At 41.2% G+C, this 16,086-nt stretch overlaps 1 protein-coding gene across 1 annotated transcript in view; it reads right to left on the bottom strand.

Moving 5' to 3' along the window:
• Positions 1 to 13,372: 13,372 nt before the first annotated feature.
• The window catches only part of FGF1 (fibroblast growth factor 1), a 47,510-nt gene continuing 44,796 nt past the window's right edge, over positions 13,373 to 16,086 (bottom strand). Inside the window, 4 exon segments of the mRNA XM_070735868.1 lie at positions 13,373 to 14,345; positions 14,348 to 14,471; positions 15,007 to 15,039; positions 15,041 to 15,111. Of these exon segments, the coding sequence (XP_070591969.1) occupies positions 14,278 to 14,345; positions 14,348 to 14,471; positions 15,007 to 15,039; positions 15,041 to 15,111 (296 nt within the window). The 3' untranslated portion in view covers positions 13,373 to 14,277.

A 16,086-nucleotide genomic window follows, 5' to 3' on the forward strand; every position in this document is an offset into this window, starting at 1 on the left:
CCCGGCTCCCCAAAACACGCACAGCCGGAGCAGATGCCGCCTTATCGGCTTATCTCGCGTCTCGCAGAGCCAGCCAGGAGGACCCCAAGAGAGGCTTGGTTCCCTCCCACCTCCCGCCCCGTGTGGAATCTGCCTAAGGCCCGTGTAAGGACGAAAGAGGCCGAGAAAGGGTCGTCTTTGTCCTGCTTTCCTTCTCCGGAACTAGAGAGAGAGATAATCAGGCGGGGGATGGGATCGCAGGCTTCCCTGCGCCAGGAAGGACCCGTTGTTCCCCGGCCTCGTCAGGAGGATCTTCCGGCCGCTTCGCTCCCAGTCGTCGTCTCGGGTGCATTCCTCGCCTGCCTGTCCGCGCTTCGGGTCCCCCCCCCCCGCCTCCCTCTGCTTAATAGGCCCTTTCCTGCCCTTGATGGCACCCTCAGGCAGCCGCGGCGGTGGCTTCCTAAATCACTTTGAATGGCTTGGAAGCGCTTGGCACGGAGGGTGGGCTTGGGGCCCCCTAATCCTGCTGAGCAGGAAGGCTTTTAATAGGAAAAGGTTGTTTGGCTGGAAGTGAGGAGGACAAATAAACCCAATCCGGAGACAATCACACGATTTTATTTGCCAAATAAACAACTTTCCTTCACTACCGCCACCACCTCTTTGCAGGGTTGCATTGGGTGCGTGTGTGTGTTTACATAGGGTGTTTTTTTTTTATGGCAATGGGAAATTTGGGTGTGTAACTGGAATTGTGGAGAGACTGCAGCATTGTTAAATAAATTTAGCGAGCGGAATTCTCCAGGCTGATGTTTTATGAGTCTGCAGAGAGGGACGGCATACAAATCTAATAAATAATAATAATAATAATAATATTATTATTATTATTATTATTATTATTGTTGTTGTTGTTGTTATTATTTTGTTGTTATTATTATTATTATTATTATTATTATTATTATTATTATTATTATTATGTCAATACAACACTGCTGGATTTCATATTTCATCATGAGTCGAGCGCTTCCCAAGCACCTAAGACTGCGTGATGTAGCGGCGAATTATGTCTGCCGATCCTAGTAAAGCGGCCTTTTGCAATTGACAAAGGGAGATTTTGTCAATTCCGATGGTTTTCAAATGTCCACTGAGATCCTTTGGCACTGCGCCCAGCGTGCCAAGTAGCACTGGGACCACTTTCAGTGGCTTATGCCAGAGTCATTGCAGCTCGATTTTTAGATCTTCGTATTTCACTAATTTCTCTAGCTGCTTCTCCTCAATTCTGCTGTCCCCTGGGATTGCGATGTCGATGATCCATACTTTCTTTTTCTCCACAATCAGGATGTCTGGTGTGTTATGCTTCACAATTCGGTCAGTCTGAAGTCCCACAGTAGTTTTGCTTGCTCATTTTCGACCACTTTTTCGCGCTTATTATCCCACCAGTTCTTTGCCACTGGTAAATGGTAGTTCCGGCACCAGTTCCAGTGGATCATCTGTGCCACAGCTTCATGTCTATGCTTGTAGTCAGTCTGTGCGATCTTTTTGCAGCAGCTGAGTATGTGATCGATTGTTTCATCTGTTTCTTTACAGAGTCTGCACTTTGGATCGTCTGTTGATTTTTCAATTCAATAATAATAATAATAATAATAATAATAATTATTATTATTATTATTATTATTATTATTATTATTGGGTGGGGTGAATAATCTGGTTCGTGCCCTCTGCAGAAATCAGAATGCTTTGGAAAGGCCCTTCTGCATTTTCTTGTTTAAAAGCTACCTTATTATTGGAATTTATTTTATTTTATTTATTGGATTTGTATGCCGCCCCTCTCTGTAGTCTCCCCCCCCCCATTACAGATTAGATTTGTGTTATTAATTCTGACTCCAACGCCAGCTATTAATAAGGCGGACTTTAAAAACCAAATAAATGAACAGAACTGGATGGTGCGTACTGATTGATGAAATCTTCCCATGTTGATCGAATGAGGCCATGAGAGATTGAGAGATTTATATGGTCTAATTAGGTTTTTTTTAAACAAATTATTTTAAAATTGTTCCTTTTAAATGTTGTTTCTCTTTGTTGTAAGCCTCCCAGAGTCCTTAGGAAGTTGGGTGACATAAATAAAATAAATAAAATAAATTAATTAATTAATGTTAGGGAATCTGAGGGAGGCATGGTGGCCCAGCAGTTGAAATGCTGGGCTTATCAACTGGAAAGCCCGCAGCCCAGGTTCGACACCCCCACCCAACACGCTGAGCTCCTGTCCTTGCCTTTGAACTCCTGCCAACTTAGCAGTTTGAAATTTAATTTAATTTATTTGACTTCTATGCCACCCAATCCTGTAGGGCACGACTTTAGTAACTGAGGAGTTGATGCATGGAACTCACTACCTGGCCCTATAGTATCATCACCTAACCCCCAAAACTTTACCCTTAGACTAGTGTTTCCCAAGCTTGGCAACTTGAAGATATTTGGACTTCAACTCTCAGAATTCCCCAGCCAGCATTTGCTGGCTGGGGAATTCTGGGAGTTGAAGTCCAAATATCTTCAAGTTGCCAAGCTTGGGAAACACTGCTGTAGGACTCGGGCAGCTTACAACAATAAAAAACAATACAATAGTACAATAATTAAAAAAAGAAGTTGAAAAATGATAGTAAATAAAACCCCATAACCCTAACAATCCATTAAAACCCCCAAATCAATCTAACAACATACATATCAAACAAACATAATTCGAGCACATCTGATGTTAATTTCACGGGCCCCAGGCCTGTTGACAAAGCCAGGCCTGTTGAAAGCATTGCAAGTGTGAGCATATACATAGGTACCACTTTGGTGGGAAGTAACAGTGTTCTGATGATGTCATGACTGAAGAATTGTCTTCAGACAGTGCTGGGTCAATGACTTTGAAATAGAGATGATCGCTTCTTATAGTTGGCAATGACTAGTGGAGTAAAATCCTAGGGGCTTGGACTTGAACTTCAGACAGCTTTCATTTCTAATGCATTTGTTTTTAACTAAGGACCCAGCAACATTTTTAAAAATTGGCCTTTCAAATATGATATGTAAAGCTTCAAAGACAGTTGGTAATTTCTCACTTTCTTTTTTTCTAATGTAGATTGGCGAGGAATAGAATTCTTTAATTAAATTCTTCAGAATGTAGCCCTGTTGTCTTGAAAGTCCTTGGAAAGTTTCATTGCTAAAAAGTAATAAATGCAGCTAATGTCACGGCATTCTGGAATTTGTTTATTGTTCACCTTCATAATCTGATAGAAATGGGGAATTTGTGAGCCCACTGAATCTTGCTGAACAAGTCTTGGAAGCCCAAGCCAACATTGACAATGGTGATGGAAGTTCATCAATATTTCAATAACAATAGGTGCCTTGCTATAACAAATCTTATTGTGACATAGGTGAATGGAGCTTATTCAGATAAGAACACTAGGATGGAAATGGGATCAGCTTTTAAAAGAGAAATATTCTGCACTACCACACTAATTTCTGCATGGACTCCCTCCCACCTGTGCATACCTTAAAGGATTTAATATTTGGTTGTTGAATTAAGTTTATGGGAAAGGCGTTATGGAATCAGCTTAAAGAGATAAGTGCAGCATTTTGTTCTCTCAATAACCAATTAAACGGGTTATTGAAAAGTTCATAAAAGAAGCATGAGCTTTAGAGCTACTTCTGAGATACGGTGCTTCCAGCACTAGAGTTCAATATTTTCCACTTAAGGAAATATTGTTGATTAATAGGAAATATGGAATTAATTTTTTTAGCTCACAATTCCTTATTCCGTTCTCCAGTCTTTGTAACAATATAGATCTGTAATGTGCTTGAAGAACTACAAAGTAGTTGACTAACCAACCAGCGATGGTGGAGAACTATTCAGCATACATGAGACAAAAAGTGAAGAAATTGCATCTAAAATACCCATGGCAATACATGGGTATTTTGTTTTCTGATATTGCCGTTTCATAATATGATGAAGGGCTCAACAGATGCAAAAGGAATCAACTTTCTATTCTACTATTTAGATTAAGATGTTATTTAAAGAAAGAGGAAGGACATACCTAATAATATGGCTCCAAACTGCATTTCATTGGCATCCTTCAGTCTCAATAGACCATGGTATCATGCTCTGGTTTCCCCAGAGCATGAAGCCTGGATAGGTTAGTTAGGCTCCATATATTCATCTGCATTTAGCCTGTTAATTTTTTCCCCATTGTCCCCATTGTCCATTTAATCAACATTTTGCATCCAAATGCAATGTCAGATGAATGATACGTGCAAGACCAACTATCTTTCTCTATAGGGGTTTAAATCTCTTTCTGCTTCCTTGCTCCATTGTATAGTTTGAACTTCCAGACTCATTACTCTCAACATACTGTATTTAGGGTGTAAAAAATTGCAATGTCTACCTCCACCAGTTGTCTTTTTAAAAAAGAATGTACTATACATTCCCTCTTCTATTCCTATAGCTATGGAAGGATTTACTAGAATCCCAGAACTTTGGAAAAGTTTTTACATTCCAAAAATTCCATGCTTCTCTTGCTCCTATTTTTTTTCCTTAGCATTCTTTTCCTGTCCTCCCCATTCACAAACCCACAGCAAATTTACCTTCTTTAAACTGCAGCTTGAGACCTATAATATTTGAACTCCATTTCCATTTTAATTAATAAATGGTTTGATAACTACCTACTACTTACAAAGGAAGAAAAAAGGTTTATGAGGGTCAGCTCTAGTTTTAAGCTGGAGGAAAAGAAACAGACTCGCTTCTTAAAATGCTGCACTGACACAATCTGGGGCATAGTACTTGTGCTGGCTTAAACCCATTGAAACCAGTGGATTCAGACATGCTTAACTTAGTGCAGGACTGAGGCCCTCAGCCTCAGCATTTTCCCCTTGTTCATCCATCTGGAGCAATTACTGGAGATTATTTTTTCAAGCAGGAGTGTTGACATTTTTCCCCAGTTGGGTGTCAAGTATACACATGAAGTAAGGAATAGCTGGGCTTCAGATGTCTAATGAAAGGAATGCCCGGAGGTTAATGAGGTGCTGGAAAACAGCAGAACTAAATCCAATATTACCATTTTCCAGCTTTCAGGTTTAATTAGAAATCCCAGTCACCTGTGCATACATCAGGCACTTCCGCTACGGGATCCTTGTGTCCATGGAAGTTGAGAGGGGGAAGAACAGGATTAGCTAGCCATCTCTTACTTTCTCTTGTTGCATCTGATTTCCATTCCACTAAAATGCCAGGCCTCCACAACCCAATCCGAAGGGATATGAAATAGCAATGATATTCAATAGGGTCTTTATCCTTTTCCCATTTTCCTGTTCTGAAGGGTATAAGCTTGAATTTTTACAAATTTATTTATTATTTATTTTATTTTATTTGTTTTGTTTTGTCAAGTATGTATTTGTGGTAATCAAAGATATAGTAATATTTATATACATGATATTCAGTGAAGGGCTACCAAAATTTTTACTACCACACTGTGGGTGTGGCTTATGCAGGACGCCCTGCATTTTCTTTCAACATCTTTTAGAGCAAATTGGGTGCTCTGGGGTGGAGTTCCATTTTCGCTACCCCACTGTGTTCTCCCGCATCCAGGGAGTAGCCCACCCCTGAAGATACTAGTAAAATAGAAACATTAGGGCACGCCCCTTACTGACCTCCTAGGAATCGGGAGAGGTCAACAGTGGATAATCTAAGGGTACAGTTTTGGGAGTTAGATGATGAAACTACAGAGTGAGGTAGTGAGTTCCATGCATCAACTACTCGGTTACTAAAGTCGTATTTCCTGCAATCCAGTTTAGAGCAGCTTACTTTAAGATTGTATCCGTTGTGTACTCGTGTGTTGTTGTGATTGAAGCTGAAGTAATCGTTGATAGGAAGAATGTTGTAGCAGATGATTTTATGGGCTATGCTTAGGTTGTGTTTAAGGCGACATATTTCTAAGCTTTATAAACTTAGGATTGTAAGTCTAGTTGTGTAGGGTATTCTGTTGCTAGTGGAGGAGTGACGAGCTCTTTTAGTAAAGTATCTCTGGACATTTTCTGTACTGTTTATGTCTGAAATGCGGTGTGGCAGTTGCTTTGTTCTCATACATCCTTAAATCCATCTTTCCAACAATTATCCAAGGAGCGTGGTAGCTCACATGGTTACAACTCTGGGTTGGAGGTTAGCGAGCCCACGATTGAGACCCGAGTGCTATTACGTGGCCGTTACATGGCATGATCAGCTTCTTGACAGGGATATGAAAAGAGCCTCCATGGGCATTCCCGAGCAATGGTGATGTCACATCAGTAGTGGGTTCTACAACCCTTTATTACTGTTTTGCGTGCATGTGTGACGCTTCTGCGCATGCGTAGAAGTATAGCCCTGAGTCCTCGGAGAGGGGCGGCATATAAGTCAAATAAATAAATAAATTAATAAACAATTAATAAATAGCATTAGCATTTAGACTTATATACTGCTCCACAGTGCTTTACAACCCTCTCTAAGTGGTTTACAGAGAGTAAGCATATTGCCCCCAAAAATCTTGGGGGGGTGGAAGGCTGAGTCAACCTTGAACCTACTGAGATTTGATCTGCCAAATCAATTCGATCAATTTGATCAAGATCTGCCAATTTGATCAGCAGAAGTAGCTTGCAGTACGGCACTTTAAGCACTGCGCCACCGAGGCACCCTGAGCAGATGGATGGAACCTCCTGCCACCGCTACTACCAGTTCTTAGAACCTGGCCGAACCATAAGCAACCCACTGCTGTGTCACATGGCTAATCTTTTCATCCAAGAATTGTCTTAAATGGTGTCTTTGACACAAACAGGATGGGAACAGTTATCCAGAAAAATAAAGTGGTTGTAGTTACAGTAGATATGGTCTAGCCTTTAATAATAATAATAATAATAATAATAATAATAATAATAATAATAATAATGCGGGAAATATCTTGGGAGATATTTCTACTGTGGGACTTCCGACTTCCGACTGACCGAATTCTGAAGCATAACACACCAGACATCTGAAAAAGAAAGTATGGATCATCGACATTAGAATCCCAGAGGACAGCAGAATTGAGGAGAAGCAGCTAGAGAAATTAGTGAAATACGAAGATCTAAAAATCGAGCTGCAACGACTCTGGCATAAGCCAGTAAAAGTGGTCCCAGTGGTCCTTGGCACGCTGGGCGCAGTACCAAAAGATCTCAGCGGACATTTGAAAACCATCGGAATTGACAAAATCTCCATCTGTCAATTGCAAAAGGCCGCTTTACTGGGATCGGCAGACATAATTTGCTGCTACATCACTCAGTCCTAGGTGCTTGGGAAGTGCCCGACTGGTGATGAAATATGAAATCCAGCATAGTGATCTCGTTTGCTGTGTTGTATTGACATAATAATAATAATAATAATAATAATAATAATAATAATAATATGTGGGAAATATCTTGGGAGCCCGAGCAAAGGGATACTTCAAGGAAATGGTCAGAGAAGAGATAGCATAGCCTGCAGCTACACAATCGGTAGAGCAAGAAGCTTAGAAGGGACCTTCCCTAAGTTCTCAGGCTTTAGAGGAGATATTCGAGATGGCAATACTTTCTGACTTTCAAGATTTTGTCAATGTGGTTTTACAATGAAGCAATCTGGTTGTGAGTCCTATCTGATTTACCTGTGAGGCCCACACAACCTTAATTTTTTGTTTAAATATTCAGGTGTTGGATCTTACATGAAGTTTAGATCGCTGGTATATAAGAATGCTAACACCACATTTGTTTCGATAACAAAAAAAAAATGCCTTGCAGGAAATGAATGACACGAGGGCAAGTGGAAGCATGTGTGTCGTTTTCAATTTGGAGAGTGTTAATGGAAGAGGACATTCTACCTCCTTTGCAGAGATAAATATACTATAGTAATTACCGGTAGATATTTTTTTCCCTTGCTTGGAATTTCAGAAATGCATTTAAAGTCTGCATGCGTGTCTCAGCAGATGGCAGCACTGAGCTGATTTTGTCTGATTTTGGAAGCCAAGCAAAATAAGCATTGGCTTATAGGAGATTGACTGCAAGGGAATTCTAGGACTTAGGCTAGATTGAGCAATTGAACCAAAGGGGGGGGGGAGAGAGAATCCAGAAGAAGTTAGTGATTAAATTGCTTCCATATTGTTGCTAAGAAAATCTGATGGTTGGGCATGTACTTTCCAAGCCCAATTGGCACTTCCCAAAAGTGGAACCATTGAGAAGTCAGGGAGAATTCCTGAAATACAGTAATACCTCATGATACGAACTTAATTGGTGCAAGGAGGAGGTTTGTAAGACGAAAGGTTCGTAAGACGAAACATTGTTTCCCATAGGAAACAATGTAAAGTCAATTAATCCGTGCAACCAAAAAAACCCCCGCAAAAAAAGCGGCTTTTGGCGACTGCTGGGAAGCCGCGCGGCTGTTTTAAAAGGTGACAGACGGCCTGGGGGGCTTCCCAGCACCCCCCGAACCCTGAACCCGGGTTCGGGGGGGTGCTGGCAAGCCCCCCAGGCCGGCTGCGACCTTTTAAAACACCTGCGCTGCTTCGCAGCTGTCTCCTGAACCCGAACGCTAAAGCCGAACTTCCACGTTCGGCTTCGGGAGACAGCTGCGAAGCGGCGCGGGTGCTTTAAAAGGTCGCAGCCAGCCTGGGGGGCTTGCCAGCACCCCCCCGAACCCGGGTCCGGGGTTCGGGGGGTGCTGGCAAGCCCCCCAGGCTGGCTGCGACCTTTTAAAACACCCGCGCCGCTTTGCAGCTGTCTCCTGAAGCCGAACGCTAAAGCTGAACTTCCGCGTTCGGCTTCGGGAGACAGCTTGGAAGCGGCGCAGGTGTTTTAAAAGGTCGCAGCTGGCCTGGGGGGCTTCCCAGCAACCTCCCGAACCGAACCCGGGGTTCAGCAAAATTTTGCCTCTTCTTACGAACTTTGTTCGAGTTACGAACCGGCGTTCGGGAGGCTTCTGGGAAGCCCTGCCGCCCGGCTGTCACCTTTTAAAACAGCCGCGCGGCTTCCCAGCAGTCTCCGAACGCCAGTTCGTAACTCGAAAAAAGTTCGTAAGAAGAGGCAAAATTTTTCTGAACCCCGGGTTCGTATCACGAGTTGTTCGTAAGACGAGGGGTTTGTATCTTGAGGTACCACTGTACATGGAAATGCTAGAAGAATGGAGAAAAACTATACGCTGTCCAACTCGTATAGTAAAGCAATGAGAAAGGCATAAAGTAATTACTACAGTGGACACATCACATACAGTCCACAACCAGTGTTCCCTCTAATTTTTTGGGGGGGTGGGCAGAAATGTATAGTGTCTGAGCGGCAGTCCCTTCGGGACTGGGTGGCACAGAAATATTAAATAAATAAATAAACAAACAAACAAATAAAAAACCCACCCTGTTTTGCCTCAGAGAATTTCAAAATAAAATACTGTACTGTGTGTCTATAACAGTGAGCTCATAATAGGGCAACTCTATCAATATCAAAATGCCACTTAAATAGTTGAGCTAGTTTCAAACTAGATTTTGATTTTCTTTCTCTCTTCCTTACTCCCATTCTTTTTCTTTCTCTTTTCCTTCCTCTCTTTTTTCTATCTGTTTCTCTCTCTTCCTCTCTTCCTCTCTCTCTCCTTCCCTCTCACTCTTTCCCTCTCGGCTTCTGGGCAGGTTTGGAAAACTCTGAGTTGATGATGATTTTTAAGTGAGCGATTGCTCACTGCTCAGCTTAGAGGGAACTATGTCCACAACCCATTAGATGTCAAGGTCCCCTTTGAACATGATGGACGAACATCATCATCATCACTACATACATATATGCATGCATACATACATACATACATACACCCATTTTATATACACATACATGCACAAACACGGGTTGTTTTTTGTGTGTGTGTATATATATAAAATAACTAAAGAAGACGAGGGCTGTTCAGATTTTTTTATCTACTTGTCTACCTCATTTATTGCATTAGGAAAAATATGCCCAGAGCCCAGAAGGGAAAAAACGGGGAAAAACGGGGGAAAAATCAAAATGTTTCTACCAGTTCTGCATACCTGACCAATTTTTTTCCTACTGATTCTGCGTACCTGACTATACCCGTAGGAGCCCATCACTGAAGACACTCCCCTGAAAATAAGCCATCATGCTTATTTTGGGGGTCCGAAAGAAAATGACTAGCTACCCGATAGATGATGTGATCTTTGTTTGGTTGGCAATTTATTTTGTTATATGATTGCAGAAGAATGAACGGGTTAAGTTGAATCATAGACAGGAGGATAAATCCTGAAAGGAGTGAAAACAGGTCACAAATGGAACAAATCTGTGAGATTATAATTGGAAACTATTTTACCAATGTATCAATTGCTAAGACTTGCTGAATTTGTTGGAGATTCGTCCTTCCCCAAATTGCTGTTGTGTTTGGATTGGAACAAAGATCAGAAATAAAAAATTCCGGAGCATTTTCAAATAAGTGCTTATGCTTGTTACCTTCAAGCTGGCTAATTCCTAAGTTCCTTTATGTCTGGTTGCTCAGAAATCTAAGCTTGCTCAAAAGTTAACCAATATGGTTTAATTTCCCTTTCATTATGCGCTCCCCCTTTTTGGCAAAAATAGTGAGCCCTTGTGGATGGCACTGCATTTATGTTATATTATTTTGTGCAAGCATTTGTCATGTCCACAGAAATAAGAATGTCAAGCAAACAACAATTTTCCACTACTGAAATGCACAGCGATCTTGAGAAATGTGTGAACTTGGGTTATAATTCAGTGGATGTTTAAAAATGGGGAAATATTTTCTTGGGCTGAGATGGACTTTTATGCTACAGGGGCATATCTTGGCAACAATATAGAAGTACTTTACTAATCTTTCTTCCTGGGTGACCTAATCTAGTCTGGTCTGGTCTTCCAAGCTCATTCTAATGTATCACCACAGATACCTATCATTTATTTATTTATTTATTTATTGGATTTGTATGCCACCCCTCTCCGATAAAAACAGCATGTAACAATCCAATTAATAAAACAACTAAAAAGCCTTATTATAAAACCAAACATACACACAAACATACCATGCATAACTTGTAATGGCCTAGGGGAAGGAATATCTTAACTCCCCCATGCCTGGTGGCATAAGTGAGTCTTGAGTACTTTACGAAATACAGGGAGGGTGGGGGCAGTTCTAATCTCCGGGGGGAGTTGGTTCCAGAGGGCTGGGGTGGCCACAGAGAAGGCTCTTCCCCTGGCCCCCCCAAACAACATTGTTTAGTCGACGGGACCCAGAGAAGGCCAACTCTGTGGGACCTTATCAGCTGCTGGGATTTGTGCGGTAGCAGGCGGTTCCAGAGGTAATCTGGTCCAATGCCATGTAGGGCTTTAAAGGTCATGACCAACACTTTGAATTCTGACCGGAAACTGATCGGCAGCCAATGCAAGCCACGGAGTGTTGAAGAAACGTGGGCGAATCTTGGAAGCCCCGCGACGGCTCTCGTGGCTGCGTTCTGCACGATCTGAAGTTTCCGAACACTTTTCAAAGGTAGCCCCATGTAGAGAGCGTTGCAGTAATTGAACCTCGAGGTGATGAGGGCATGAGTGACTGTGAGCAATGATGGTGCACAATAATTTCTGGTGGACGCTTTGGAGAATTTTCCTTGTTGACCTGAAAAGGAAATGACTGAGAGTCAGCCAAGCTGTCTCTCTTCATAGACAGAATATGAGATGTTAAATTGGACAATATACCTGATCATGGAATCCAGCTCTTCATTTGGCCCCTAGATTAAGGTGACCAGACATCTCGCTTTTGGCAGGACACTCCCGATTTTTAACAATTTGTCTCCCGTCCCACAACATTTTTAAAAAGTCCTGATTTTTGGAAAGAATGCATGACAAGCATGGGAACTTCTCCCACCGCCGAGAGAAAAGAAGTGCTTTATTCTCTCTGGGCAGTCCAGAGTGAATAAAACGCTTCCTTTCTCTGAGTGCTGGGAGAGGGAATAAGCTTCTATCAGCTCAGTCCAGAGAAAATAAAACGCTTCCTTTTTTCCCAGCACCCAGAGAAAGGAAGTGTTTTATTCTCTCTGGACTGCACTGGGAGAAAGAAGTTTATTCCCTCTCCCAACGCCCAGAGAAAGGGAGCATTTTATTGTCTCTGGATGGCTCAAGAATCAAGACATCCCCCACCACCCCGGTCAATGGTGTCCCCCTTTACCAATGTTCAAATATAGTCACCTTACCCTAGATCCTAATGAAGAGATCATGTGCTCTGATAGGCTAGGCGGGTTGTCCCTATGCAATGCTATCTTTAGATCTTATCTCTGCCCTCAAGCCATGCAACAATTTTTTGAATCTTGGGTCAATTATGTTTTGCAGAAAATTGATTTGGGATTTTAGTTAGGAAATGGGCTGTAGGTATTCATGGAGTTGCAGTGCCAGACTTGGAACAGGCAGTTCATTGCTAACAAAATGTTCCGCGGCCATATCCCCTTCCTATTCCTGTTTGTTCTACTTATATGGCTCCTGAGTGGCTAGATTGGAATAAAACAGGCAAATATTTATGTTGTAATTTTTCTTTAGTTAGAAGCACAGTGCACAAACCAATACAACCAAAGAAAACAGAGCTCTATGCAAGTAGACTAACATAATCCAGGACCATGAACGAGTGGGCCCTTTTTATCCAAGGAGAAACATGCCTTTGTCACTTGCAGCTTATTGGGCACTTCAGCACTTTTCCGCAAACATTATTTTCAAGCACAGGACAATGCAGCAATCAGCAATGTATATCTTTCAGTTTGAAAGTTCTGAATTATATATATGCAAGGTAGTAGACACCTATAATAGTTTTCATTCAATTCTCCAATAATCCTTTCCTAACTTTTGCTCTCCTATCTTCCATTTGAATGGCTGTGGTACATGTAATATATACATTATCTTTATAACAATAGTATAATTATTCTCACTGGCTTATTCTTTCAATAAGTCATTTCTGGAATTAAACCCACGAACCCATATGATACCACTGATCTGGATATTAATAAGGTTCCTGCATATCTTGCTTTTGCCCATCTGATAAAATCTGGCAGAGTTGGTGCACTTCTAATCTCTTCTTTTAAACCAGTGGTTCCCAAACTTTTTCAGTTCACTCCCCACCCCCTGGTGCTACAAACTTATCCTCAGGGGGCGTGGCTTGGTGGTCAGTTGACCAGGTAGACATGGCCAACTTGTAAAATATGGTGAAATTCACTTAACAACACTTGCTTAGCAACCAAAGTGTTAGACTCAATTGTGGTCATAAGTCTTTCTTTCGTTCCTTCTTTCTTCTCTCCTTTTTTTCTTTTTCATTCTTTCTCCCTTCCTACCATCTTTCTTTCTACACTTGTAGCTTCTTTCTTTCTTTCTTTCTTTCTTTCCCTTTCTGTCTTCCTCCCTCCCTCCCTCCCTCCTTCCCTCCCTCCCTCCCTTCCATCTTTCTTTCTACACTTGTAGCTCCGTCGCATTCCTTGGAATTGTGTCCAGGGCAGCCCAACTCACTTAACAAATTTTTCAACATAAATTTTGGGCTCAATTTTCGTAACTTGAGAACTGTCAATATACAGCTGGTGGGATTTGTGCCCATGAGTTTTCTGGCTTGGTGCAAAACAATTGGCTGTACTTGAAAACCTCACAACAATACTGGGAAACTAATGCTGAGACCCAAACTTTTAAGTCATGATATATAGGCACCCAGTTAAATATGTCAATAACTTAGATTTCAGTCTGATTGACTTGTATAATTTATAGTTTCATTGTAATAATGTTATGTGATTTAAACCACTTGGGACTGGGAAATTACATTCATAATTATGAATATTCATAATATATATATAATGAATATATATGTTTTTCTTTGTCCTTGGCACCCAGTCTATTGGTTTTAAATGTTTGTACAGTATAGTTTAAATATTTTTCTTCTGTGTGATACATAGGTATTCTTAAAAGCTGTCTTATATAACCTTGAAATGGGCCTCGTGAATATGCACTTTCAAAGTGGGAAGCTCTATTATAGGTTGTCTATGGCTATGGAAACTATACAGTAAGATAAATGCTTTTCTAGTGATGTTAACAGATCCATTTTGTACATAATGCTATGGGATGCCAATGGAATTGTTGAAGCCGAATGCACATTTTAGAGATGCAGTATATATTTTCCATCTCAAGTACGTTGTGGTCCATCTTTTTGTTTGTTTCCAGTATGGGAAAGGTCACTGGCTACTTAATTTTAGAAGACAACTTTTCTAATGCAGGGACAGAAGCAATCTAATCAGGTGACACTGGCAGAGGAAGGAAAAGAATTGCATTCTGGCCAAAATTAGTCTTCGGTCCAATTTGCTGTTTCCATTCTTCTTCAAGGCAACGTACCAGTTCTTATCTGCATGCATCTTTGACTTGTAAGTATTGTAATTGTTTTCTTCCAATTTTTCCAGGAACACACACTCTGCTGTTGGCAACTGCTGAAGAAAAAGAGTTTGGGAGCATTCAGAAGGGAAGCAAATACAATGACCAAACCATTTATAGTGCTGAAGGACCATTATGATTGTGTCCAACTTTAGAAGATGGGAAAACCTGAGTATCTGCTGCTTTTTGCTCCAGATCCTTGTTGCTTAGCAAGGTACTTATCATTTATCTTGCGAGGCTGTTAGTAAGTCTTCCCATCAATTCTTTTATATTATATAGACCAGCGAAACCTAGCAAACCTGATGCATCTTATTTCATTTAGATTTAAATATGTCTCAGTTCCTTCTAATGGTTTCATCACAATCGGAGGAACACTGCCACTTTCTAATAGCTACAATGTTTCTGAATATTGTTTTCGAATATTTCTTTTCCAGAAATAAAGATTGACCAAAAGCATCCAGCCTGCAGCAAAAATAAGTGACGTTTAATTGTGCATATGTGAATGATTTTTGATTCCAAGCTCTCTACTACAAGATCTTTGCTATCCTCAAAGCTTCCCTAGTGTTAATAGCATGGGAGCTTTATACTTACCGAGCCATGTAAGCGTCCATTGACATCCATAGCCCAAGTACAATCCAGATCCGATGCCCTTTATGTACACCGCCCCAAAATATTCTGTGCTGAGCAGTAACTGAACTATAGTTTGAAAGAAAAAAAAAAGACAGATTATGAACCACTGTTAATACATGACTATTGTTGAAGCTGTGCAGTGAGGACTAAGTTAATTGCCAAAATTGGCCCAAGACTGATGATACAGTACATTGGTGTTATCCTAGGAACTTCGGATTGCATGAAAATGTGTATGGTTTAGCCTGATTGGCTTGCAAAACGAAGGATTGAGAACCTCATGCTGATCAGGGACCTCAACTTGCCAAGACCGGTTTCAGAGACAGAACCAAGGATTTTCTGAATCCCTTCCTAGCTCTATACAAATATAATTGCATTAGTTTAATGGGCTGTGAAAGTAAGGGCACTACCCAAGTTTATTTACACAGTCTGCACCAAAGAAGTGTACTCTGTAACTAGGGTTATTCCACTGGCACATAACCATTTAAAGAGTTTCCTCTGTAAATATTTTTTCATCAGGATGTCAAGTTTAATAACTCATTTACAATAAATTCATTTCTAGCATTTAGTTAGCAAACATACTTTTTAAAAAGACTGTGTTGGCTTGAAACTACTTCCAGGAGAAAAGAGAGAGAAAATTATAATTCAAGATACCTAATGGTTTCCCCACCACACTAATTAGCCCTTCCTTCCTTCCTTCCTTCCTTCCTTCCTTCCTTCCTTCCTTCCTTCCTTCCTTCCTTCCTTCCTTCCTTCCTCCCTCTTCCCTTCCTTTCCTCCCTCCCTCCCTCCCTTATCCCCCTCCTTCCTTCCTTCCTTCCTTCCCTCCTTCCTCTTCCCTTCTTTTCCTCCCTTCCTCCCTCCCTCTCCCCTTCCTTCCTTCCGCCTTCCCTCCCTCCCTCCTTCCCTCCCTTCCTTTTTGCCTACCTCCCTGATGTGTTAGGGAATCTTTCCCCAAATTGGAATTTTATCAATATGTGTTGAATTACAGTACAATTTCTGGAATTCCCAGCTATGGGAAATATTAGCCAGAACTTCTGGGAG

This window comes from Erythrolamprus reginae, chromosome 2, assembly GCF_031021105.1.
Source record: "Erythrolamprus reginae isolate rEryReg1 chromosome 2, rEryReg1.hap1, whole genome shotgun sequence".
In the NCBI taxonomy this organism is placed as follows: Eukaryota; Metazoa; Chordata; class Lepidosauria; order Squamata; family Dipsadidae; genus Erythrolamprus; species Erythrolamprus reginae.